The 26,804-nt window shown below is 51.5% G+C and overlaps 1 protein-coding gene across 1 annotated transcript in view; it reads left to right on the top strand.

Annotated features, from left to right (window-relative positions):
* The window catches only part of LOC116497028 (collagen alpha-1(XXVII) chain-like), a 150,251-nt gene extending 130,573 nt beyond the window's left edge, over nucleotides 1-19,678 (top strand). Inside the window, exons 42-61 of the mRNA XM_032200523.1 lie at nucleotides 2,884-2,940; nucleotides 3,102-3,155; nucleotides 4,085-4,138; nucleotides 5,525-5,578; nucleotides 7,137-7,190; nucleotides 7,266-7,373; nucleotides 7,708-7,815; nucleotides 9,230-9,337; nucleotides 11,701-11,754; nucleotides 12,282-12,344; nucleotides 12,795-12,848; nucleotides 13,712-13,747; nucleotides 14,260-14,277; nucleotides 14,672-14,707; nucleotides 15,046-15,072; nucleotides 15,314-15,379; nucleotides 15,762-15,930; nucleotides 16,065-16,174; nucleotides 16,971-17,189; nucleotides 17,709-19,678. Of these exons, the coding sequence (XP_032056414.1) occupies nucleotides 2,884-2,940; nucleotides 3,102-3,155; nucleotides 4,085-4,138; nucleotides 5,525-5,578; nucleotides 7,137-7,190; nucleotides 7,266-7,373; nucleotides 7,708-7,815; nucleotides 9,230-9,337; nucleotides 11,701-11,754; nucleotides 12,282-12,344; nucleotides 12,795-12,848; nucleotides 13,712-13,747; nucleotides 14,260-14,277; nucleotides 14,672-14,707; nucleotides 15,046-15,072; nucleotides 15,314-15,379; nucleotides 15,762-15,930; nucleotides 16,065-16,174; nucleotides 16,971-17,189; nucleotides 17,709-17,855 (1,596 nt within the window). The 3' untranslated portion in view covers nucleotides 17,856-19,678. The remainder of the gene's footprint in view (nucleotides 1-2,883; nucleotides 2,941-3,101; nucleotides 3,156-4,084; nucleotides 4,139-5,524; nucleotides 5,579-7,136; nucleotides 7,191-7,265; nucleotides 7,374-7,707; nucleotides 7,816-9,229; nucleotides 9,338-11,700; nucleotides 11,755-12,281; nucleotides 12,345-12,794; nucleotides 12,849-13,711; nucleotides 13,748-14,259; nucleotides 14,278-14,671; nucleotides 14,708-15,045; nucleotides 15,073-15,313; nucleotides 15,380-15,761; nucleotides 15,931-16,064; nucleotides 16,175-16,970; nucleotides 17,190-17,708) is intronic.
* The last annotated feature ends 7,126 nt before the right edge of the window (nucleotides 19,679-26,804 follow it).

Here is a 26,804-nt window from a genome sequence, read left to right as displayed (position 1 = left end):
CGTCCCTGACGGACAGCAGGTCTGCTGGCACGCTGCAGGGAGAGCCCAGCCTCGTCTGCTCAGTCTCCAGCATCGTTTCCTGCAGCACCCAGGTTCTCCACAAAACCTGCATCTCAGTCTTCTTATCCATCCTTCCTTCTTATCTCCTAAGAGTTGCCCGGACCTCAGCCCAAGGACAGACAGATTCCTCCCCTCCAGACGTCTGTAACCTCGCGCACGCGTGCGCATGTTAAAATGGAAGCCTGGAGCTGGGAACGGAAGAAGAAATGAAAGTGGGACCGTGGCTGTTCTGTGAGCTTTAAGCCGTGTGGTAGATGTAGGTTTGCTGAAGAAAGAGGATACAGGATGGTGGGGAAGGCCTTCCCTCCTGCAGAGCAGAAGGTGGAGTGGTGAGAGGCATTACTGTGGGTCCAGCTCCGCTGTGCCATCCCAGCCAGCTACTCTGCTGTGTTTAATACGTTTACAGCTCCTCAAAGAGGCCTTGCTCAGAGCAGACGCCTGCACTTGGCAGCTGCTTAAAGCAGTCCAGATGGGATCCTTTTAAAAATTACAAACTGGTGTATCTCACTTTGGGAAAGGAGCCAACAACAACAAGCCTTCCCTTCTTCTCCATGCATTTTCCATTTGTATCCCAACATGTTTACTTTGCTGCCCTTTACTCTAACTTCTTTTCACTGCAACTTTCCAAAGAATTAGTGCAGACCTTTCATCTCCCTCTCGAGCAGCTGAGGCATCAGGAAGTCCTGGAGGAGCTCAGTCTCGCAGTCCTAGAGCTCACCAGTCCTGCAGGATTTTCTCAGAAGACAAAGGACAAAGTGGCAATAAGACACAAAACTTCAGAGAGAAGGTCTGTGAGTCCTGATGCTCTTCAGAGCTCCCCAGAGCTGTAAGCTTTCTTTGTGTTCATCACACCCATCCCAGCTCCCAAATGGCAAGGTGTTCACATCCTGTTTGAGCAGAAGCAGTTGGTGCCAAGACTTCTGCGCAGTAACACGTATGCTGGGATTTATTTATTTTCTCTGAGACTTGAGAAATGGTGGCTTTGTTTCTCTTCTATCCTACACTCCTTTGATAGTGACTAGAAATTAAATGAGCTGCCAGGTATTCTGCAGCTGATTTCAATCGGTGAGTTCATTAGCACTGGAAACTTTATTGGCAGAGCCTGTTAGGCATTGCTTTTCTTTCCCTCTGTTCTGCCACCCAAATCTCTCTGTCCCTATTGCTCAGTACTGCATTCTCAAGCCATACTGACAGTTTCTCCCCATATATTTTTTTTTATTGTTATTATTATTTTACCAAGATACCTGCCCCCAAAAAACAGGCAAGTAAACAGTTCATCACCCAACATCCAATCTCCTATGGCTATGTATAACCATAACCTGGGATTATATCTAAAATCCTTGCAGCACCCATCCAACAAATGGTGCAACAGCAGAGAAAATGCCACTGTCATCAAGCACGTAATGAAGAGAGGTGCACTGAGCTCTTTGCTGCCTGTTGAGGTTAACTGCAGGAGATTTTCCAAATCTCTAGTCTCATTCTACCAAGCTGCAAATGTCAGTCCTGGTGCTCAGCACCATGAGAAGTGGCACAGCCCTGATTCCAAGCTGTGTGCCCAGTCCCTGTGGAAGCCAAGCCATCGGCTCCATTATCAGAGCATTTTCACTGCTGCTTATTTGCTGCTCCAGTTATGCCATTAGCAAACATCATATATTAGCAACGCACCCCAAAAACCTTCTCCCAGAGAAATTCCCACTGAGAAATTGCACAGGCACCCTTACTACCAGCAGCTCCAACTCAAGCAGAAGATGAGAGTCACAGAGAAACAGTCAAAGACAGCCATAAGCACACCAGCAAGAGCTGATGCCACCACTGGAAATCGCAGAAGTTTGTGGAAGATGCGTGCCTGCATAGCCGTGTGGATTTGGATGTTCGTTTTGGATGTTGACGCATACCAAACAGTCCAAACACAGCAGCTCCACAGTGCCAGAACCCCCCAGACCTCCTCGCTCCAGTAGCTGCAACATCAAAGTGTGAGATGCATCCACGCTAAGGAGCCTGAGCGCCAGAGACTGCTTGATAGAAAGTAGCCAAAAACTGAAGGGGAGCAAAGAAACAGCCATGTCTGAGCAAGACTCCAGAGAAAACAGGACACCATGACCCCAAGTGACTTACACAACTGAATTTAAAAAAAAAAAAATAGTTTCTGTTTTGAGAGTCTTGAGGGATCTCTCCATGGATGTTTTAGAGAGACCTCAGTTATAAATAATCCGGGTGATGTTATCTGCCAGCCAAACCATGAGCTCTGAGCTCCTGCTGGGGAGCATCCCATCGATGAGCAGAGCTGCTCACACAGCGAGCGTGAGGGACCGACCTTCTCACCTGGTCCAACGTCAGAGAAGCCCACGGTGGTGGCACACGACCAGGGAGCCCGTCCAGACCACCCCCGTTCCCTTGACAGCCCAGGCTGCTCTCAGTGAGGGTGGGGAAGTGCTTGATTAAAGAGTTTGGTTTGACTGTTGGCAATGAAATTCAGAGGCAGAAAACTGTTTTCCATATTGTCCTAATTACATGCTTCTTGCTTAGTTTTAGGAACTGTTGAATATAACTCTTTGCACCTGGCTTCTTAGTGGGGATGGTTAGACCAGGCAGAAACAACCACCAAGAAATCAGGGAAGTGATGTGAACAGTCAGGGTACCACAGGATGTGAAACAAATAAACAAAACAAAACAAATTTAGACGTTCTTTGGATGAGCAATTAGCAAAATCAACGCAGACTTTGACTTACATGCCCATGATATGAGAAGACTGGATAAGATCTGTACAGAAACATCTGCCATATAAGCTGTAATCTATATTCATACGAGTATTTTTACTCACAGGGAGAACAAGGTGATGACGGGAAGGTGGAAGGCCCGCAGGGACCACCCGGAGACAGAGTAAGATGTTAAATCCCATCTCTAATCAGTCCTGGCCTGCTTTTTGCCAGGGGACTAGTTGGATTGCTTCCTTTCTTGTAGAATCTGCATAAAGCCATTGAGATTCTGTGGATAAGACGATTGTTAACATCTAACTTAAGCCTTTTGTTGTGTGGCTGTAGGGCCCCGTTGGTGACAGAGGAGATCGAGGGGAACCTGGAGACCCTGGTTATCCTGTGAGTCTTTTCCCAGTAAATGATTGTCTTATTCCCAGTGCGTGATTCAGAAATTGTAGTCCTGGAGAAGTTCCCCTAATCTGTATCAGCCCCCTGAAGGTCTACCCTTTGCCCAGTAGGCACAATTCATAACCTGCTGTTGTGCCTTGTCAACTGCTGCACATGGCTGTGTTTCAAACAAGGAAGAGACATTCAGTTGTCTTTACCAGAAGTGATAAAAATTTTGCTGAAGTCAAATGTAGTTCCTGCAGCTCAGCATCCAACAGTGCTGTGCACATGCTGGAGCACACTAGACTGAAAGAAGGAGCAGGAATTTCTCATTAGGATTATTTGTGGTTATCAAGGAAATGCCCTGGGGAAGATGTGTACAAGTTAGGCCATTGTCAGTCAGACAAAATTCAAGGCTGATGTGCCAATGGCTGTAAACAGTTTCATGGGAAGATCTCTGTTAACTTGGATGTCTGGAAGCTTCCAAAATCTTAATGCAATTACTCTCAAAAGCAAGACCAGAGTTACAAATGATTTCCACTTTGTGGGACATCTCCAGCTAATTGCTGTTGGTCGGAAAGTCTCTGCTGACTGTCTCACCTCCAAAAGCAGCTGGTCAGAGCAACCCATTGCAGGAAAGTACAGAAAAGTTTAAATTCACTGGAGCAGCAGTTAAGTTAGCTGTGTGTATTTAGGGGCACATTAGAAAAACTTCCCCCTTGCTTAGATAGTTTTTAGCAGTTCCACTTAGCTACTTCTTTCCAATGCATATCCATGGTAGCATGCACACTACCCATAAGGTTCAACATTTGTGCATTAGCAGAATGCAGAGATGTTCATCTTACCCTGCCCGTTCTGCTTGTCACACCTGTGTTTGTTCCCCATTCCCACCGAAATTCCCAAGAACAAACGAATGTTCCTTCTCTTGTTTTTTATTTAAGGGTCAAGAAGGGCTTGATGGAGAAAGAGGAAAACCTGGACAGCAAGGCTTACCTGTAAGAGATGCTGCTTTACTGTAAGCTACCCAATGTCACATGCATATGAAAAAAGAGACGGAGGAAGGTAGGAAGGGCTGCAGTAGGGATGTACGGTGAGGTGTGAAACACAGGGTGTGTGTTTCCATGAGCCAGGTCTATGAAATGGGCTTTTGGAGTCACATTTTGAGACTAATAAATAGGTGACAGGACAGGGGGCACTTGCAAAAGCCTGTCCCTAGAACTGGCTTTTGTGAAGAACCCAAAAAGGGCTGGAAAGCTTAGGAGGTGGGCAGTGCAAGACGGCAGTGACACTGGAAGGGGCCACTTGGAAATGATGCTTCTGGGGAGAGCTGGTCCAGTGAGACCACAGTGACTCCCAGTTCAGTGCATTGTGAAAGAGTAAATTAAATCCAAATTTAAGGAAATTATTTTTTATTCCTTTATTTATATAAGGCAGATCTAATTTGCATATGTGAGCACACAGACAGACAGACATATTATATCTGTGTACTATCGCAGCCAAGAGTGCAGTAGCACATTCAATGGAGTTCATACTGGGAAATCAAGTTGAATTGATTCCCATTCTTTGTAGGGCTGCCGGGAAGAACAACAAATTCCAGTTTGGGTTAAAATCTTAGTGCTCTGTCATGTGCTCTGTCTGGAAATGGGTAGAGCTGCTGCATTCCCCAGTGGAGTAAATTTATTCTGAGGGGTGGTTTCCCCGCAGATGTCAGTGTTTCAAATGGAAGCGGGAGTTTTGGCTTGTCTTTAGGAAAGGACATGAGAAATGCGGCTCAGAAACAAGCTGAAGAGGGGGAGCTCTGTAGGTGGGTCCTCCAGAAACTGCCCAACACAAATACACAAAAATCTGGATGGCCAGAAGAAAGCACGGAGATGTGTGTGATGGGGAATTGAACAGGACGAGTTTCACGTTTCTGTAGGTAGTTGTCCAAGATGTGACATCCAGGCAGAACCAAGGAAAGGGCTGCAGCACGCAAAAGGGAGGTGGTACCAACACTCAAGATGTGTTTGCTGTGTGAACCACTCGTTCTGCACGTAGCTTGTGCAGTGCCTTTCTCAAACCAGGCTCCCTCCTGCTCACTTCAAGGCATGGTTTTCCAGGCGCAATCTGGAATTTAGTGATTGATTCCCCCAAACACGAGCACCACCCAAGTGAGGGGGTAACATTGCTTCTTCTCTGATTGATACCCTGTTAAATGCTCTCTGGAGACAGTTCCTTGCTTCTTTTTTCCCCAGGAGGCTTGTCTGAGCACAGGCTGTTCCCGTGAATTGTTTCCATACGGTCAGCGTTGTTAGGGCACAAAAAATGCTGTTCTTTGTACTTCATGCAAGATATTGCCAGAAGAGAATTTCAAGCAGATTTTTCTTGCTTATGTTTTGTAGGGGGATCCTGGACCACCAGGCCAGCCAGGAGCAAAGGGATCCAAAGGTGATGTGGTAGGTTTCAGCAGGGTGGATCTATAGTGTCCCAAGTTTGAAGAAAATGTCTAATTAAGAGGACTGTCATGTGTTTTCCCAATGTGTTTGATTTGGCCTATGGTCTACACCTTGAAAGACTGTGGAAAACCTAGTGGGAGGGCTGTAAACATGCATTTAAGTGTCTAAACCCAATAGTTGGTTGACTTTTTGAAAATGGAGATGATCAAGGCAATAACAGCTCCTGCATGACAGGTGAATCTTGGGCAGGTCTTTAGTCCTTGCCATGGATTGTGCCCCATTCCCGTACTCATCCATGTGCTGCCTCCAGCTCCAGCCAGCTCCATCTCCAGTCTGTCCCTGAGGGGATCTGAGCCAGCCAAGTGTTCCTCTCCTTCACCTGAACCATCAAATTTTTTGACTTGAAACCTTCCAGCTAGGGAGTCAATTTATCCATGCATTTTTTACCTTTCTTGGAGGAGTCCCTCTAACTCCTTGCCTTCATTGAGCAAGGAAACACAGCACACAGCTCCTTCAAGGTTCATTGTGGTACCTACTCCAACTTCCACATCTGGCTGTAATGACAGCCTGCTAATTATTCTCACAGAGCGGGGATTTTATTTGCTAAAACATAAGAATGTGACCTCAATACTCAGCACATTCCTGCTCCCTTTTGGCAGGCATTAGGGTTTTTATTTTTACCCTGTTGTGTTAATGCCAGAAGATAGCCTAACCTACAGTAGGTGTTCTTGGCAAGGGAGGTACCAGGTGATAAGATGAATAAACTCTACCCATCAGTGGATGATCTGGAACTACCTTTGGGTCTAATGAGTAGCAGAGACAGCACCCCCAGGAGTATTTATTTCGTGTAGCTGGTCTGCCTGGTCCTCTGCAGATGGAGAAACAATGCACAGAAAATGCAGTGCCTCAATTTAAAAGTGCTTTAGTGCATGACCTCACTAAAAGAGCCCTAGTGAAGATGGTGAGGCTGAGTTTTCCATTCATTCTGCCGAAATTAATCCTTTTTACAGCTAATAAACCTCTGGAGTATTTCTTATACGTCTTTATTCACAAAGCAGCACTGCAAATTTTAGACACAAGGAACCCTTTTCATTTCCATTAACTTCCCAAAATACAGGGAGCTACTTGGGGAGAAATGCCCTGAGTGAATGCCCTGCAGAAGACTTGCCAGTGCCTTGGTTCTGTGCTGTGCTGTCAATGAACAGACAGAGGACACAGGTTTTAAGCATCTTGTTCTAATGTTTGCCAGTGCATTGAGTCCTCCCTTGAGTTCATCCTGCTTTATTTGTCCTCATCTGCTCTGTATTAGGAAAAATGTAGGTCCTTGCCTTCTAGCTATTCATTCCTGCCCTAGAACTCTCAAGACATACGAAGAATCACTTGTAATAAAACCAAATAGCAGTTCATTCCCCAGTGCTGGAGCAACTGACTTTATAAATCTCCTTTTTATAAAACTCTTTCCAGCCATTATCCAAAAGCACACCCTGAAGTCAGGCTCTGAAGTGGAGTTGTGCTGGAACTGCTGCAGTTTTAGATGTCTTTCTTATTTTCCTTGCAGGGTCAAAAAGGAAAGCAAGGAGCAAGGGGCAGTGCCGGGAGCAGAGGCTCACCGGTAGGTAAAAAATTGATTTTCTGCCCCAGCAGATGCTGTTCAGGAGTTCCATCGCTAACGCCTTTGTGATTTTAGGGCACCCTTGGGCTACCAGGTCCTCGAGGAGTGGTGGGAAGGCAGGGTCAAGAGGGTGCCCCTGGTGTGGACGGAGTGCCTGGAAAGGATGGCGTGCCTGGGGTGCTGGTGAGTTCGCATTGTAACCTCATAGTATTGATGCAAGTGCAGCTTAGGAGCTGGAAAAATAAAAGGTAACACAGGAGAAATGGATGTAGTCCAGCCACAGATATCCCAGTTTACACGTACCCAGAGTGGATCCTATGTTGCTCTTCCTATCTCACATACAGGCGTGGCCAAATCTGTAAACAACCCTGTGCTTCTAGCCTGACAAATAGCTTCTTGCATGCACAGATTTTGCAAGTCCGCCCATGCCCAGATGCATGCTTGCTGCCCCCAGAAGATGTGCACAAGTAGAGACAGAGCGCCGTGTTTCATAACCTCTCCTGGGTTTCATTTCTAGGGAGAGCAGGGAGATGATGGGGAAGAAGGTGTAACAGGGATGTCAGGCAAAAGAGGGAACCCTGGCATACCAGGACTGCCCGGGGCACAGGGACCACCAGGGTTCAAGGTGAGTTTGTGACTTTAAAATGCTTCTATGAGCTATGCAGTCTGTGAGCCTCGTGTCTCTAGAGCTTCGATTCTCCAGGGTCTAATGAAGTCTGAACTCCTGCTGCCACCTTTCACTTAGCTGGAGGCCCAGTCAGTCTCCATCCAGTCTTCTCGTTCATCCACCCATCCATTTTCATTAAGTTCACAGCAGCTGAATGTCCCAGCAACTTTTCCTCCTTTGTCAAAGTTCTCTGAGCACAGGCGTTTACAAATACATGTACCCACACTGCGAACACGTTAGCCTCCTTTCAGTAGAAACCCGGTTAAAAGAAATGTGACCTTGGAGAAGCTGCAAGGCAACTGCTACAGCCTGGCTGTGAGATATCCAGGACGGACAACTCCACTGAAACGTGGATGTCCTCCCCCTGCTGCCCTGTGAGGCCTGAGCTGGGGAAGCGAAATTGTGCCACTGGCTTTTAGCGTACATTTACCTGATTGGAATTGCTGGAACCAGCATGGGCTTGGGCATCACTTTGGGTGGAAACAGGGAAAAGCTGCTTGGTGACAGCTGGGTTTCTTACTGGTCCTTGCCCTGGTCCAGACAGGCCCCAGGGCCTAAACTGGACCAACAGCAACTGAGCCGTGTGTAGAAAGGCTCTAAGTAGGAAGACTGCAGCTGGGTTTGGGGCTATCAGGTCTGATTTAAATTATGCCTCCCCTAACACATCACACTTAAACTGTCACTTGCTGCCCTCCAGCTGCCTTGGGCAGAATAACAGGCTCTTAGCAGAAGTGGCTGACAGACCCTTGTGTAGCTGTGCCACGCTCACGCCCTGGCTGCAGGGAAATTGGTTGCCCTTTGGCCACCTGCTCGACCACCCCGGGCACTCGCCACCATGGATGCTCCGTCCCAGCAGCTGGGGTTTGTGCTGCTGCTGGTGCCTGGCAAGGGGAAGAGCTGGGGAGCAAACAGCGGTGCTGGGTCTGACACCCCGCTCCTGGCCTTGAGCTGCAGTGTTGGTGCTGAAGTCCCACAGCTGAAGCCTTGGAATGACTTCAGCATTTCCGATGGCTTAATCATCAATTGCTCGGCTGCTAGGGGGACGAGATTATGGGAAACTGCCGGGCAGGACAGGCAACGCACACAAGTGCAAATGAAGATGCTTCAACCCCTGCTGTGCTCAGCCCCCAGGCAGGCAGCACCCCTCTGCTGCAGCTCCTGCCCCGCATGGAGCTCAGGAGGGGCCCCAGCCATGCCCCTCGCTGGCCTCGCATCCTGCAGCCCTAGCAGACCTGAGGCATCTTGTGATGAAACCACATTCCTTATCCTGATGAGCCACTTTTTTCCAGCTTTCCATCTATGGCTATTTCGGCTGAATGTTGTTATATTTAGCTCCTGTCCTTTGGAATTGTTTGAATTCTGTTATTTTTAGGGTGAAAGAGGATTGCCTGGACAGACTGGCCAAACAGGGAAGCGAGGATCACCAGGAGGAATGGGCCTTCCAGGGAGCCCTGGCAATGCAGGCCCCAAAGGCCAGCCGGTGAGTGACCGCTGAGCTGAGCAGCGCTGACCCCTCGCTGTAGGAGGAGGTGCAGAGCCTCACGCCAGGACAGCAGGGTGCACCCCAGGAGGGTCACAGAGAAGGGAACCCATAAACCTTGCACATCAGTGCCAGAGTGTCAGAGCAGCTCCCTCCAATGTGTACGCTTCTCTGCTCCTCACTGCTCACTTGTGTGCAGAGATGTCTAATCCGTGCCTGCATTCCCCAAGACATCGCAGCTGTGCCCATCTCCCCTGAGCCTCCTCCTCTCCAGACCAAACAACCCCAGTGCCCTCAGCTGCTCCTGCAATCCAAACCATCCCAAAGGTGCAAGGGGCTGCAGCTCCAGCAGGGACATGCAGGAGATGCAGGAGCAGGCATCACCTGTGCAGGCTGGAAGGCAGCGGAGATGTAGGTTCAGAGCACGCTGTGGGAGAAGCATCACGAGCCCTCAGTTGAAGCAGAAGTTAAATTCCCACACCTGTCTGCAGGGCAGGCTCCTAATCCTTTGTGCTTTTTTATTGTACCGGTGGGATTGCCCAGCTTAGCACTGAGGTGTCACACTTTATCAGCCTGAGGCTATGTTGAGCTATTTAGATTGGAAGCTTTTTAGGAGTCACTCTTACAGAGTAGACAAAACTATAACTACTTACATGCTTTAGATTCACTTATTAGAAATCTTACAGAAACCCCTAAGCAGGGCCCTTTTCAAGTCTCACTTAATAAACCCTCTGTCTGCTCAGCATCTTGGCACCAGTGGCATTTCCAGCCACCTGACATGCACAGACATTGTGCAACCTCTCCCTGCCCAGGCAGCCTGAGCATCTCCAGAACACGACAGACATAAAACCAGAGAGATTAGGACTAACACAAAGCAAGGCACAAGATGGTTATCCTCAACACCTCAATTAAAGGTAGCTGCCCTATTTGCATGTTTTATATCCAACCCTGTGATGGCAGTATTCAGGCTGGAAGGTGGCAGCCAACAACAACAGCATTGTTTTGCCTCTTGTGCCTGCCTCTGGCAGGTTGCTTTGCCCAGAACTGGGGCATACCTTGCTGCGTAAACACTGATCAGGTCCCCTCAGCTGAGCTGACTCCATGGCATTTAGATTTCTCTAAAACCCTTCTGACTTCTCATTTACTTTTGCCCTAAATTCCCCTAGAAAGAGGGCCTGGTTGGTTCTTGTAAAACAGGAAAGGCCTTAGTCCTCTGTTAGTAGCGAGTTTCCTTTCCAGGATCCGTAAGCGGGCAGTGAAATCACTTCGTATGCTTGGAAAGTTTCTTACACTCCACCGAGTCCAACCAAGACCTTTCTTGCCAAGAAGTTTCTCACTGTCGTGGCAGGAAAAAACTTCCTAACAGTAAGGTCTCTAGACTGACTCTGGAATAGCCTTGTAATAGAGGTGGTGGAAACCCCATCGCTTGAGTCATTTACAACCGGGCTGAACAAGACATTGTAAAACATCCCGTAAAGTACAATCCAGCGTGGGTCACACCGTCCAGCTGAGAGGCCAAACAAGCCTTTTCCATCTCTTGTGTTCCTGAGACTGTAGATGAATCATCTGGTGCATGTTTCTGTCCCATTTTTTTTAATGTTGAATCATTTTGCATTTTAACATCTGAGAAGCCCAGAAATGTCAAAGGGCATATATCCTAAACATTATGGTGAAATGAGGGTGTTTCTATATGGACGTGCAACCCAGTGAGGTTTTTTTTAATTCTGAGTGCATGCTACGTGCTAATCCAAGCTTGATGGCCTTCCAAATATTTTATTATTATTATTTTTCTTAAGAAAGTGAGCAAAAATCCCTGCAGGGATGAATAGGAAAAGAATTAGGGGATATGTATGGCTTTCCTGGTTTTGAATGGGAGGTTCTGTTGTAGGAACACACACTTTTTTGACAGTATAACTGAGCATAGTTTGAAATTACCCTTCAGTAAATCAGTCCAGTTGGTATTAGAAATAAAAGAAGTGCTTATTTTAAAGGGCTTGGAGCATGGACTTCCAGGATCAATCTCAGAGTAGATGCTCTTCACCCTGCTCCTGCTGACTGTGGTCCAAGCTCTCCAAGCTAGCCAAGCATCTGCTAGAAATATTGTAGGTATGCCTCTTGTCTTGGGGGCAAAAAGGCTTAGTCTGTGAGATGTTCTGGAGTTGCTTCCAGCCTGATGTTTGTGTAATGCCTCCTTCAGATTTCTCTCATACTTCTTTCTCATCAGTCCTGCTTAGACTGAAGAATACTAATGGATTTCTCATTCTCTGAAGCTGCTGCGCTCTTGGCGTGTCTTCAAGTGACCAGTTCAATGTGAACTTACTGTTGCTCTTTGTTCTTGTGTTTGTCTTGGCTGCTGTTTCCAGGGAGACTTTGGTGAGGCAGGATTTCCAGGGATCGCGGGCATCTTTGGGCCAAAGGTAAGAGGCTATCTTGTGACCACTTGGCTTTCTAGTCTCTCTTTATTGTGGCCAGACAATGCAATAAGTGCTGAAAATTATTTATTAGTAGTAGTTCTGCAGAAACTATTGAAATTAAATTGTGATTCCAACTTTCTTTCATTTATGCATCATAATGGCTGAAAGAATCATTGACAGTGCATTTACATATGCTTTGATGAAATTTATTCCTGTTAAAATGGGTGTGGTGTAGATGGAAAATGGCTGTCCTATAGCCCCCCACCCGCACATCTTGCAGTCCCTCATTTCTCCAACATCAATCAGTTTAGACCCATTTTATTGGCATATACTTTTACTGGTGAAGGGGAACCAGTTTGTTTTCTGTAGAAAGTAAAAGGCTTGCAAAAGAGGAGTGGAAATGTTTAAAACTGGACCGTCCCATTCCCATAGACTAGGGGCAGCACCACTGCCCTTGCAGCAGGGCTGTAAGCAGGGGCACACGTGTGGGGAACGTTTAACAGGACCTGGCATCTCGTGTTTGCTCGCAGGGGCCCCCAGGAGACCTTGGTTTCAAAGGCATTCAGGGACCACGTGGGCCACCCGGCCTCATGGTGAGTGGTTCTGCAGTTTGTTTGGTGTGGGAGGATTTTCTTCCATCCTCTGGCCTCTATTTCTGTGAGGCCACAGGCTGTTAGTTCACCCAGTGCCCATCAGCCAAGCTGTGGCCAAGCTGCCACCAAGAGCATGTGTACTGAACCACATGGGGCACTCCTGCCTTTAGAGACCGTCGTGCTTTTCTGAGCACTGCACAAATCGCTCCAGCTACACTGAAATCCCTCTGTTCCTGGAATTTCTGAGGTTTGCCATGGGCTGTGACAACCACACTGTGAGGGCTTGTGTCTTCAGGTCTGTGTTTTGAAAGGGGTTTAATTCAGCTACACAAACACCGTGGCCTTGCTGCTGAGAAGCTGCAAAGAGATTTGGTGTCATCACCGAGTCTGCCATGGCAAACTGACCATCGGTTCCCACCTGGTGGTTCATGGATATCTTTTCTTGTCTAGGGAAAAGAAGGAATTATTGGTCCGCATGGCATTCTGGGTCCCACGGGAAGCCCCGTGAGTATTTGCCTTTCTTCTGCCTGTATTTTGTAGCAGGGCACAGTGGTTGAGATCCAAGATGCTTTTGGCCATCTTAACTACATCTCAAGTCCTTCTGTAATGAGGGAAACAAAGTGATCTTCAAGATGAGCAGCTTGAGAGAAGCTCGAGACAGTCTCTGGCTGAATATGTAGTTGAGGGGGATTACTAACTGAAAAGTGAGGAATAATCTATTTATGTGCAAGTTTTTGGATAGAGAGATCAGACTGGAAGACAAGAATGTCATTTCAGTTTTGCAAAAGCAAGTTGCCAGCTTTTCCAGAGAACTTGGGCTGGGGGGCCCCAGGGAGGAATGAAAAATAAAAATAAAAAAAATCAACAGAAAACCGATAAATGTATTAAACTGGGACCAGCTGGATTCAGGGAAGTGTTGAAAATCTCTGCCTGCCCCAAGATGCCAAAGGCACTGAACACAGACTAAAGTTCAGGTCAGTGCTTCATAAAAACATGAGCGTGAAGTTATTCAGAGCTCAGCACAAAGAGGCTGCTGTTGGCAGAGGTGAAAACCAGGAAGATGCCGGCAGCCCCATGCTTTGGACACAGGGGTTGCTTGTGCCTAAAGGCAGGCGAGCGGCTGCTCACGGCAGGCAGGGGCTGGGCACCTCTGTGCTGCATGCATGGGTGCTTCTAGGGGCCTCTGCTTATTCCACGTTTCATCTCTGAAACGTCCAGGAATGGCTTTTTTTTGTTTTGGATGGAGTTTAGGGTGGGAATATGATTTATTTAAGATGTGCTTGGGTGCTTGCAAGGCGATTCTGGGTGGCAGTGCATCCAAAAGCGCAGCTTGCAGTCACTGACAGCCGTCTCGTGTGCCTTCACAGGGGCCAAAGGGAGACAAAGGCAGCCGCGGGGAAATGGTAAGTGGGCACCCAGGGTTCTCTTGCTCAGGCATCGGGTCCCCCCTGAGCGAGATGATGCATGCATGCACCCACATGTGCTCATGGATACATGCTGCTCTTAAAACTCCAGCTTCTTTAACTCAATATAGCAAAAGCTGCCACTGGAACGATGACTGCGGCATCTCCAGGCACAAAATGCAGCGAGTGGCTGGAGGCTGCACCCCCTCGTGTCCCTCCCACAGGGACCTGTCTGAGTTGTGGTGGTGCCAGGGCACTTCCCTCCTGCTGCCCTCGTTCCCCTTCTCGCAGGGGCCCTGATGGACTCTCACACCTTCCTGTAGCTCCTTTTGTTCTCAGCATGCAGGGGCTGTGTCGGGTGTACAGGACACATGTTGCTCCTCTTCCTTGGGACCCCAACACTGCTCCCAGTGGTTGTTCCACACACAGGGGCTCTGCCGTGACTGTACAGGGTGTAATGAGCATCAATTTAATAATAAACATCTGAAGGTTTCTTTTTTTTTTTCCTACAGGGTCTTCCAGGTCCAAGGGTGAGTATTTGATATCACTTTTTTCTGACTAATGTATTTCATTTAAACAAAGCAGTTGCTGCTAGCAAATATAATGCTGTAGGGTGGGTAACATGATGGAAACAGGGAACATGATGTGTACCTGGGCATTTGGCATTACTGAGAGCTCAGGAACCAAGGGTAGGAACAAGAGATAGAGCAGGACTGGACCGGGTACAGACAGATGCACCCAAAACTGGGAAATGGAGGAAACAGAGCTATGTCCTGTCTCCAGAAGTGTTTGAGGGAGAGGATACTGTAAAATGTCAAAAATCTGGAGGCTTTTAGCAGGGAACAGACTCATTCTGGTGACAGCCATAGGAAACTGTAATGCAAATTGAAGACATTTCACTAACTGATGCCCCTCTGTCTTTAGGGTCCTCCAGGCCCACGAGGACACCCTGGCCCTCCGGTACGTATACATGGAAAGAGTTCAAAGACATTATTGAAACAAGCTGAAGTTACTGCAGCGATACTCTCCGGAGGGACTGTTCACTCCCTGGAAATTATAGCTTAGCCCCATTCCTCATATGCAAAAACGTGTGTGTGTGTGTGAATGGACTAGTGTTTATCGCACTTCAGCCCAAACCATCTCCAAGTATTTTATAGAGACAGCATTGTTGCCTCTCTCACTCATCTGTATTGAGGGACTCGGGGTAAAGAGGATTTCAAAAGGATATAAATGAGCATCTTTGCAACAGTGAGTGCCCATTGTTCTGGCTGATGCCCCTTTTCTGCTTTGATTTCTAGGGACCTCCAGGAATTCCAGCTTCATTTGTAAGTTCTGTTTTTTGTTCATTTGTTAATGACGATAATAAATCATGCAGAGCTGAGGTGCTGTTGGGGCATCAAGAAGGGCTTGCTGGGACCCTAAAAACACACACTCAGGTCTAGCAAGAGACGCTGTGTTAGCAGGACAAGGCTTGAATCACATCCCTAGACTGAGAAGGGATTGCTTGCATCAGGGCATGTTCAGCTTCCCCCAGTCCCAGTTACCATCTTTTTCACCCCACACCAGCAACAAGATGGCTTTGGGGCTGCTTTCCGGACACTGATCGACTCCAGCACTGCACTCAAGACAGAGGTACGGGGGTACTGTGGAACTCCCCCCGGTCTGTGCTGGGGCCGTTCCCAGCCTTGCTCGTTCTTTGTATGCTTGGAGTTTCTGTCTGCAATGCTCTGCTTTGTCTGCTTCTTGTGGAGTTACCGGGGTTTGTGCATGCAATGAGCCAGTTCGAGGATGCAGTTCTGCTCCCTACTTGTGAGGCTCCAAACCTCATGGCTTTCCCATCATGACTTTGCCAATGCAGCAGCGATTCCCCATGCAGGACAGTGCACGCTGTCACAACTTGCTGCCACAGCCTGCCTTTGGCCCATGGAGTTTTCCCACTATAAAGAGAATTCCTTGTGGTTAGAGCACCTCATGCCCCCAGGGCACACCTGACTTTGCCTCCTGTTCTCTCCAGAGTTACCAGCATCCAGACCTTCTCATGCTAGACCACGGAGGGGAGATCTTTAAGACTCTACACTACCTCAGCAACCTCATTCAGAGCATCAAGAGACCCCTGGGCACCAAGGAAAACCCTGCACGCATCTGTCGAGACCTCATGAACTGTGAACAGAAGATGAACGATGGTAGGAAGCCCCGAGTTATCCCCCCATCCTGGTCTCCTTCCCTGGGACCAGTAACGCAGGAATCAAGACTTGCCTTTGCTTATGCACAGCAAAGTTAAATTTTCTTGTTAATCCCCAAATCCTCTACTTCTTAGGTACCTACTGGATCGACCCAAATCTCGGCTGTTCCTCAGACACCATACAGGTCATCTGCAACTTCACCAACGGTGGGCAGACATGCCTCAGCCCCATCACTGTCTCCAAGGTACACACACTGCAGCATTTCCCATACAACCGTTACGAAATGTTTACCCACAAGCATATTCTCCCGGAACCCGGGACAGTGACCACTATAACCCAGCAAGCTGCCTTAATCCCGGCAGCAGGGCGAGCGTGGCTGTGCGGGTAGCATTCAGCACTGCTCTCATGCAGTTAAAAACATACCTCCTACATTGTTGACTTTTCAAGACAGAGCAGCATGTTTCCAGCAGTGTTTAATTAACCCATAACCTTAACAGAGGCCAGTAATCCTGCAAACATGCTGCCCCCAAATGCTTTGTTGGATTAATTTATGTTCAGGTCACTCTTGCATTTTGTTGTCTGCCACTTGAAAAAGTGTGGTCAGCTTAAATACACAAGTTGACGCTGACGTGAATGCCAGGGAATTTTTCTTGAGGAAGTAACTGGACCGAAAAATACCAGTGGCAGTATCTGGGTTCATCTGCAGTGCCCACCAGAGCCAGCTGCTTCACTTCCTTGCAGAAGCACGCATTGAATTCAAGCACGCGTTGTTTTTCTCCTACTTAAGGACCTACCAGTTTGTTATGAAAAACAAAGCACCTGCCATGTCCCCATAGCAACTTTCCAGAATGACTTTGTGCCTGGCCCTCGTGCCCATAGTCACACCAGAACCAGTTTGGGGCTCAGACATCCAGCACAGCCATCTCAACTTGCACAGAGCCCAGGGCACTCCTTTGCTGTTGGCCCTTGCACTGACAAACCGCTGTCTCCCCCAGCCCCACTGCAGGGGGCACACACTAACATCTCTGTCACCTTCACAGCTGGATTTTGACGTCGGCAGAGTCCAGATGAACTTCCTTCGCCTGCTGAGCTCAGAGGTGGTGCAGCACATCACCATCCACTGCCTGAACACCTCCGTCTGGCGGGAAGGCTCATCCAAGAAACCTTCAGACAAAGCTGTGCGCTTCAAGGCCTGGAACGGGCAGATGTTTGAGGCAGAAGGTCAGCTCAAGCCAGAAGTGGCAGCTGATGATTGCAAGGTACATTGTCCTGAAAGAGGGGAGAGGTGGAGAGAAATGCCAGGCAGAACCCACTCAGTGTACACAACGGGACTCATGTTATGCCTGTGGTTCTTATTCCGTGACCACCCCAAAAAAAGGGGGGAGAAAGGGACTAAGATACCTGTTTAACACTTTAATTTTCCAGTCCAGGGTGCTATAGGGTTCTCCTGTTAGGAAGACTGCCTTCAAACAGAAAGTTAAAATTTGAATTCCAAATTTACACGTGTATAGTTACACAGCAGAAGGAGAATTGCCACCAGCAGGCTCAGCTCATGCCCAATGTGCTGCTGTGGTAGCAGTGTGCCTGCATTTGGGTTTTCCACTGCATCACGAGTATTATGATGCCATTTTAATCTGTTTCCCTCAACTTGACCTGGATAAAGGGTTCCCCAAAACCTCTCACCAGACCTGCTCAGGGCTTTTCATACACTGCCGTGAAACTCACCCCCTCTCCAGCAGCAAAACAACTTTTTCTGTCTTTCCCTCCTCCCTGCACAGATCAAGGACGGACGCTGGCATCGGACTCTCTTTTCGTTTCGGACGCAGGACCCTCAGCAGCTGCCAATTGTCAACATCTACAACCTTCCCCCATCCGAGCCAGGAAAGCAATACCACCTCGAGGTCGGCCCCGTGTGCTTCCTTTGAACAACGCCGCCAAACCCGGGCTCCAAGGCTTTGACCCCACTTTTGGCCTAGGTCTTCACACAGCATCTCCCACCTCTCTGCAGCAAGGACAGCTGGGCTGTGTCTTTTTGGGTCAACTCTTGCTCTAGCCTTCGGCTCAAGGTCTCAAAGAACCCGTGATCTACTGAACTCAGCAGGTTGTGGAAAGGAGGAATAAGAAGGATGGTGGGGAAGCGGGTATCAGTCGGGACGTGACCAGTGAAAAGGGATCAGGGGACTAGGTGTCCAAGCGGTTCCACACACAAAGCTTTTTCCATGACCAAAGAAAACATTGAGAGAAACCTCAAGCAACTTGCAGCGTGTGGGTTTGTTTTTTTTCTCCCCTCCCCCATTTTTGTCTTACCTGGTTCCTGAGTTACCAAATGTTGTCTCCATTGAAAAGTAATTAAAAGATGATAGAGCTTCCCTCGCAGAGCTCGTCGCTCCCGGACGGCCACGCGCTGCATCGGGCTCTGCCAGGCGGAGCCGCAAGTCGAATCTGGCTGCTCTGCGTACCGGAAGCATTTTGATGTGCAATATTAGAAGAAACAAAAATATATATATTATATTATTTAAAGCAAAAAGAAAAAGGAAAAAAAAAAAAACATAAAAAAAAAAACTAAGTTCCTCCTTCCATGGGTGAGTTGAACCAATGTCCCTTCTCAGGCGTGGCGGTGGGGTAGGGGAGAGTCCCAAAGCTGAAAGAGGGGAATGGAAGGAGGAGAGGGGAAGAGATTGGTGCTAAAATAGAGAGAGAGGATGGGCTTGTCTGATTTGTTTCTACCTCTCACTGTGAAATCTCTGGTGCTCTTAAAAAAAGTGTGTTATTTTATATATATGACTTTATTTAAGGTTGTGAAGGTGCTACAGTGTCTTGCCACAGACCCAAAAAAAGCCCATAGGGCCATCTCTCTAGGAAGAGAGGTGGTCACGATCTACAGCTAAATCAGAGAAACACCTTTAACGGGATCTTTGAATCACCACGGATGCCAATCCTGCGCGACAACTCGAAGCGCATCCAAAATAATTCACAGGATGTTTTAAAAGCAAATTTGCCTTTTTTCTTTCTTCTTTTTTTTTTTATTTTTTTATTTTTTATTTTTTTTAAACCAGCACTTCACTGCTTTGGGAGGAGAGCGAGGGCTCCAGCTCACCCGCAGCCGCTGCAGGATGAAGCCTCAGGGCGCTGCGTGGGCCGGTCCCAGGTCACTCACTCGTTTTGCTGTAGCCGTGGTGGCCCCGTGGCCGCGGCTCCGCGCGCAGCGATTCCCCGGGCTCAGCGCGTATTTAAACCCAGCTCTGCACCCTTCTGTCCGGGCCCCTCTGCCGAGACTGAGAGGATGGTACCTGGTTCCAGACCCCGGCCGGGCTTGGAGGGGTTTTCTTTTGTTAAGTTTTGTAGAAATCTAGTCTCTGTATGTAAATTTGGAGGATTTTTTTTTTTTTTAAAGAGGATAATTATGGTAATCTTTAATTCTATATAAGGAATAATATTGATGTAATCGGAGCTGTACTGTATCGGAAACGCTTCAGTGCCTGTTTGGAGTTTTCATGTCTCGTACGGACTATGGATTTTATTTTTTTGAGGAAAAAAAAGAAAAAGAAATATATGTGCGTCTCTCTTGGTGTATTCTTTTTTTTACTACTGCCCGCTGGTTGGCTGCCAACCACCCTCGACACAGGTTAACAGGATCCGTCTCAAATACCTCACCCTCCGCGCTCTGCCCCGCTCACAGATACCTCACCCCCGGCCCCCCACTGCCCGTGTGTGTTTGCTCCCGGCCGCAGTTACCGTCTGTTCTCATTTACGCTTTTTTTTTTCCTTTTCTTCTTCATTTTCTTTTTTTTTTTTTTTTTTTTACTTAAATAAATATTTAAAACTGAAGCAACGAAATGGGACTTTTATGTTTGTGGTTTGTTTTTTTCCTTCTTCTTGAGAAATGGTATTGGGGGCGAGGAGCAGGCTCCACGTCCAGGCCCCCACAGGGGAGCCCCCAAATCCCCATCCCACAGCAGCGCCCACCCAGCCCTCAGGGCGATGCTGAGCCCACGACATGGCTGTGCCCCGCAGCTCCCCACCACCACACGTCCCCTGCTGTGCCCACCGGCACCTTTCTCATCGTCACCCCTGTCCTGGCAGTGCTGGGGAGCCAGAGGAAAGGGTGGGGAGGCCAAGCGATGAGCTTTTCTCCTTGCTGAACCAAAAACTCACCTCAGTGGCTCCGAGGTGACCTTGGAAGGAGTCTTCTTGCTCACAGCCTGGGATCTCGCGGGTTGTGTCAGGGTGTGTGGGGCTGCAGCACCGGGGTCACTGCTGGTATACACAGCTTGTGGTCAGGGAGAAAACAGAGTGAATAAATAAATAGATGCAACGCACGTGGTTGTGCACCCACCAGCCCCAGCCTCGTGTAACGCTGCTGCTCATGTCCTCGCCTTGTGCCCCCAGCCCAGATTTGGCCCCATCCCAGTCCCAGTGCTCCCATTTGGGTCAGACCCAAGTGCTGGGCACCACCGCCAGCACCACGGCCCAGGGGCTGCGTTAGCAACCCAAGGCTGGGCCGAGACGAGCAGCAAGAGGCGAGGGATAATTAACCAAAAAAGCTAAATTTTTTGGCTTAAGGGCAAAGGCTGTGGGCAGGGGTTTGCTTGCCCAGGCAGGGCAGGTACAAAAGCCCCCAGCAGCACTCGCTGCCCCATGGCACTTTGCACAAACACACCTGCAGCCCGCAGCGTGCCCGGCCCGCCACCCGCAGGGTGAATTACGGCTTCCGAGAACAAAGCCCACGGTGGTGCAACGCGTTTATTTTTTTCTTCACCTTTTCTGCCGGGAAAAAAAAAAAATGCACTTTTCTGCCAGTTTACATCCACTCAGCTGCTATTGCTTCACGCCTGAGCAAACAGCCCTGCGGTTAAATAAGCGCCTCGGGGCTGCGGCAGGGCCGTATAGAACAGTGCCGGCGGGCAGCCACGTCCCACCCGCGCCGCAGCCTCGCCGCAGCCCCCCCAGCCCCACACGGTGCCAGCGATGCTGCCCTGCCTCCTCCTGCCCGTCCTGGCCGTGGGGCTGGTGCGTGCCCATGCGACCGAGCCCCACGCCTGCACCCCGCTCACCCCGGCCGTCATGGACAACGCGACCGTGGCTGGGGTAAGCCGTGACACCCGCGGTTCCTAAAATATCCCTCGGGCCCATGCGACCCCCAGGGGAATGTGTCCTCAAAGCTGCGCTCTGGTCCCGTCGACAGCTGCTGGGGCACTGGGTGTACATCATGGGCGCCTCCAACTACCCCCCGCACGTGGCCGAGATGAAGGAGCTGAAGTACGCCACCTTCACCTTCCTGCCCGGCAGCCACGACGATGAGTTCAGCGTGACCGAGACCCTGCGGCTGTAAGCACGGGGTGGGGATGGGCCGGGACGTCCCCAGGGCAGAGCCATCCCAGGCTGTGGTCAGGGCTCTGGTTCCACCGTGATGGGGGACAAACGAGTGGCAGCAGCCACCCCAGTGCCTGTCGTGCTACCTATCAACACTAAATTTGGGGCTGGGAGCTGTTACCCCACATTTATCCAAGCTCTGCAGCCCAAAAGGGCTGCCCTGCCTCAAGCTCAGGGAGGCGAGGGAGGGGGCCGCAGCCCGAGGACCCTCCCCAGGTTTATTCGGGGCAGCCGTGCCCCATTTCACCTCTCTGCCCCCCCAGGAACGAGACGTGCGTGGTGAGGAACGCCAGCAAGATCCTCATCTTCCGGCACAACTCCACCCTGATGCACGGTACGGCCGCAGCCCCCAGAGGCAGTGCCCTGCTGAGCCTCTCCCGGCACACGTTCCCCAAAAACTGCCCTTTGTAGGAACCCCCCGGGCCTTTCCTACCCCCACACACAGGTCTGGGGGCAGGGGACACCCCCAGCCCCGCACACTGGGGACATCGGTGCCAGGGGGACACTCCCGTCCCCAGTTGCATCCCAGTCACTAACTGGGGTCCCTGCACTCCCCGTGTCTCCCAGTGGAGGGGCAGGAGGCGTCCATGGCCGAGCTGATCAAGACCGACAAGGAGCTGCTGGTCCTGAAGCACAGCAAGGAGTCCTTCCTGGGCCTCAGCCTCTCAGGTGAGCGCACTGCCCCGCATGGCTGCAGGGGGAGCACCCCCAAACCCGTCCTTTTTTCCTCTCCCCCCCCCGTTTTTACGCCACCTTCCCAACAGCGCGGACGCCCAACGTGAGCAAGGAGCACCTGGAGGAGTTCCGGGCCCAGGTGCGCTGCCTCGGCTTCACGCAGGAGGAGACCTTCGTCACCTCCCCGAAGGTAGGGACCCGCGGGTGGGACGGGGCACCCCGGGACTGTGTCTGGGTGGGTGCGAGCCCCTGTCCCCCCTCCCCAAGGACGCCTGTCCCCCTGAGGGCAAGGAGAAGGATGAAGCCACCTTGGCCACCGCAGAGGTGTAACTGGAGTGAGCCCGCATCCCCCCTGCACGTGGCCCCCAGCCCCTGCGTGGGGACGTCCCCCGGCGCTCGGCTCAGCCTCAGGAGGTCCTGGCAAGTTTTTCTCTTCCAACAGAGGACCCACACCGTGCCCTTCCCAGAAGGGATGTGCAGCTTTTCTGTTCTCACATCGAGCTGGAATAAAGCCTGTGTGACACCCGCCTGCTGCGTGCCTTCCCTGCACCCATATGTGGGATGGGGCACGGCTGGGGGCACAGCTCGGACCCCATCTCCTACCCAGTGTCAGACAAAACCCCAGGGATTTAGGGGATGTGGTGACTTAACCCTCGGGCTCGTGTCTGTAAGCAGCTCCGAGGCTCCCTGGGGAAGCTGGGGCCCTGAGTGCCTCTGAGCAGGGCAGGGGGGAGGAAAAGCCACTACCAGGGCCGGCCCGTGGGGCTCGGGGACAGGACACAAACAGAAACCGAGCCAGCCCCCGAGCTGTGCCCTGCCAGGGGTGAGGGCATGGAGCAAGACACAGACGTGGCAGCACACGGGGGGCACTGAGCAGGACAAATAAGGTTACACGGAGGGTTCAGGGCAGACCCCAAGGAAGTTTTCCTGCGAGGAACAGCACCAGGGCAGCAGTGCCGTGAGCTGCCAGCTGCACACGAGGCATGGGGAAAGTCCCTGGCCTGGGGCTGGAGGCCGGGCAGCCCCTGGAGGCCATCCCAGCCCCGCTGTGAGCACAGCTCACACCCAGAGGGCTCCCAAAGCCCCGCGCCCTGGCACAAGGCAGCGACAGCGCCCATGCCCCGGTGAGCAGCGCAGTTCCTCACTTGCACAGCCACTACAGCAGCTGCATAGGGGGGAGCGAAACGGGGAAATTTTGGGCAGATTTCACTTTTAAATATGGGAAGTGCATCGCCCTCCCCGTGCTGCCCAGCCAGTCAGAGCCCTGAGCTGGGGCCGGGCACCCGGCCCTCACCGGGGCGATTTCCCCGAAAGCTGCCGTTGCGCCACCGCAGCCCCTGCTGCGCGCAGCCGCCTTGCGAAAGCAAACACCCAAGCGAGCAGCGTCCGTCCATCTGTCCGTCCCTCCGTCTGTCCGTCCGTCCATCCTGCTGGTCCGCTCCCTCAGGCGGCCATGGCAGCGGCCGGCATCGCCGCAATCCTCATCCTCACAGCGCTGCCGCCCGCTGCGGCCGCTCCCTGCAAGCCCACGCAGAGCCCGGCCAACGCAACGGCACCGGGGGTAAGGAGGGGGCCGGGTGCTGGATGAGGGGGTGGGGGGCAGGCAGGGAGCCCCCACAGCCCCACACCTCTCCCGCAGCTGCTGGGGACGTGGCGGTACGTGGCCGGGGCCGCCCAGCTGCCCCAGCACCTCCTGGAGCTGCTGCTCATCGACCACGGCCACCTGCGCGTGGAGCCTGGCGCCGGGGGGCAGGAGCTGCTCGTCACCCAGCACGTGGCCGCGTGAGACGCCCGCACCCCCGCCGGTCCCCGACCCCTTCCTCCTAACCCCCCGTGTGTGTTAACATCAGCCCTCGGTGCCCGGCCTCTCCAGAAGGATGTGGGCACGGTTTCATATCGGTTTTGCCAAGGAGCGGCTCCTGGCTGTTCTCTGCACGCTCTCCCACCCCCTTCTTCCCTCAGATCTTAGTTTCCTCCAGCAGCCCCCAGCTTACCCAAACCAAAACCTCCTGCCCTCACCCTGCCTGCTCCATGGACACGGGAGGCAAACACAAACCCTCCCCAGGGCCCTGCAGTGCCACCAGTCCCTGTCGTTTACCCCCTGCCTGTTCCCTACCAAGGTCCCCGTGGTGGGGCTGGGCTCGGTGCCCTCCTGGCTGGGGCAGGGGGGGCTCAGCACCACGGCTCTGCCTCGATTCCCCCTCTCCGCAGGGGCGGCCGCTGTCTCTCCAGCAACTCCACCTACTTCCAGCTCCCTGATGGTGGTGGCACGGTGCTGGTGAAGCACGGTGAGTGGTGGCACGGCATGCAGGGCTGTGATTAAGCCCACATTTCAGAAGGGCACTGATCAATGCCTTGCAATTTCCCACACCTTTTTATTTTGGGATGGTTTTGTGGGTCCGAAGCCTTGGTAAGCTCCATGTGATGCCAGGGCCCCACCAGCGGGCACCGAGCCCACCCCACAGCCAGGTCCCAGCACGCAGCACAGCCGCATGAGGCAGCAATAAAGCCCATGAAGCAATGCCGTGCCGGGAACAAGCAACAAACCTGCCCCCTCCGACGTGGAAGGAGGCCGCCTCGTTTTCCAAATGGTTTCACAATCCCTCTGGGAACGGCGGGGAACATTCGTGGCACGTTTCATTGCACTAACGCAGCTCTCGCTCCCCAACGCTGGCGCTGCTCTCTCGAAGCCAAGACCCAGCAGACTGTGGGGATGCTGCTGAACCTCAGCTCTGAGGACGTTTTGCTCATCCAGCACCAACTGCAGAAGGAGAAGATGTATTCGGCGCTGTATCTCTACGGTACGTGAACCACATCCTAAGGTAACCTCGAGCTGCCACCCAACACCAAGCGATGCACTGAGAACCACCACTTAACCACGCACAGCTGCACAGTTCCACCAACAATCTGTGATTTTTCCTCAAACCACCATGCCAGGGTCAGGGGAATAGTTCAGAATCCCATTAATCCTAAATCTCTGGGCAGAGCAGAAAGAACAAGTTAAAGCCAAAACCCACTTACGCCATAAATATTTAAAGAACAGGAAGCACACGCAGAACACCACAGATATCACCGTGAAATCTCAATATTTTCAAGCCAACCGTGATTTTTCAGTGCTTACCTCCCGGGGCAGAGCACGTGGCTTTGCAGCACCGGCACAGGCAGTGCCAGCCAGGCCCACCCGCAGCCCCATGAAGCAGCACACCAGACCACGATAAAGCTCCCCGCTGCCCTTACAAGCTGCAGAGCAATTGCTTAAGGAAGTCCAAAGCCACGTTTGGCAAACACAAACCTGCCTCGGTCCCTGCCTGGGGCACGCATCCCTCCGAACACCCCAGGAGCGTGACAAACTATTGTGCAAGCAGTTAAAGTGGGAACAAGGAAGGAGTAAAAATAAAAATAAAATGATGCCCAAGGCTGGCTTTGACAGGTGGGGTGAGGGACCCCAGTACCTCCACAATGAGTATGTGTGGGAGCAAGGGGAGGGCACGAAATACAGACTGGGAGGAGGCACGATGGACCAAGTGTGGCCCCCGACCTGTGTTAACACTTCTGTTTTTCAGCCCGAAATCAGACCGTGAGCAAGGCCCAGCAGGAGGAGTTCACCCAGCACGCCCAGCGCCTGGGGCTCAGCGAAGGGGAGATCGTGTACGCGCCATGGAGGCAGGTGGGTGCCCTCGCCTCCCCGAGGAGATGCAGAGCTCCTTCCCCTGATTTACAGCCCACAGAGCCGCAGCTCCCCAGAGCAAATTCCTGCCCTTCAGCAGCCCCAAAGGGAATTGGGGTGACTCTCTGCAGCCACCTCCCCCTGCCCAGAGGGGATCCCTAACCCCCAGTTTTGCCCCCAAACTCCTCATTTTGTACCCTCAGCAGCGGACGCATCCCTTGGAGCTGCAGCATGGGGCTGAAGGGGCTCGTGTCCCTGGGCACACCACGGCCCCACTTCAACTGAAAAAAGCTTGGCATGCTCTGAAACCAGGGCTGGGAGTACTGAGGGCTCCTCTGGGTCAGGAATCCAGCCCTGAGTCCGAAAAGCCCAGAGTATCAGGAAAAAAGCCCCAAATCCCCCTCCTGCTGCCGACAGAGGGGGCAGTGCCACCGACCAACTCCGCACCCACTCCCCACACGAACAGAGCTTTTCCCTGCCGTTCCCCACCCAAAAGTTTAGCAGGGCCAACCCTCACCCCAGCCCGTGCCCAGGCTAAGTTGCACCTACCTGCCTTCCCCATGCTCACCCAGATTTTCCTTACAGAGGCTCTCCCACAGCTTCACACAAACCAGGGAGGGGACGGACAGAGGGACAGAGGGACAGACAGCCCACCTCGAGCCCCCATGGTGGCAGGGAGGTGCCAGAGGTGCTCAGGCAATGAGCAGCACCTGGGGCTGGGCCCAGCTGGGCTCACCAGCTGCTGACGAGGGGACACAGAGGTGTGGGGACTGTCACTGATATTTGGGCAAAATGGAAATGCTTTGAGAAAGCCCAGGTGAGGGGAACGTGCCCGAGCAATGTGTCCTCGGCAGAGCTTGGGGATCACAGCCAGAAGGGGTTTCTGTGCCAGGCCAAGGTGCTAGGGTTCACCAGGGCTGAAGTGAATTGAAGTTAAAGTGGGAAAACAAATGTAATGCAGGCCTTGGGCTGAAGGAGCCAGAGGTGAGCGGAGGCTGGGGTATCACTGCATCAGCCCCAGGTGTTAGCAATTCTGAGCATGCAGGTAGTACACGTTTTTAGCTTATTTCCTCATTAAGCCTGAATCTCCCATTCCTTCAGAGCAAGCTGGTGCAGTGTACTGGTACAGCACGGATTTGCTTCAGAAACCTGGTTTCTT

The sequence above is a fragment of the Aythya fuligula genome, chromosome 19 (genome assembly GCF_009819795.1).
Source record: "Aythya fuligula isolate bAytFul2 chromosome 19, bAytFul2.pri, whole genome shotgun sequence".
Taxonomy (NCBI): domain Eukaryota; kingdom Metazoa; phylum Chordata; class Aves; order Anseriformes; family Anatidae; genus Aythya; species Aythya fuligula.
Note: the sequence above shows the minus strand (reverse complement) of the source record. Positions and strands in the feature narration are given on the sequence as shown.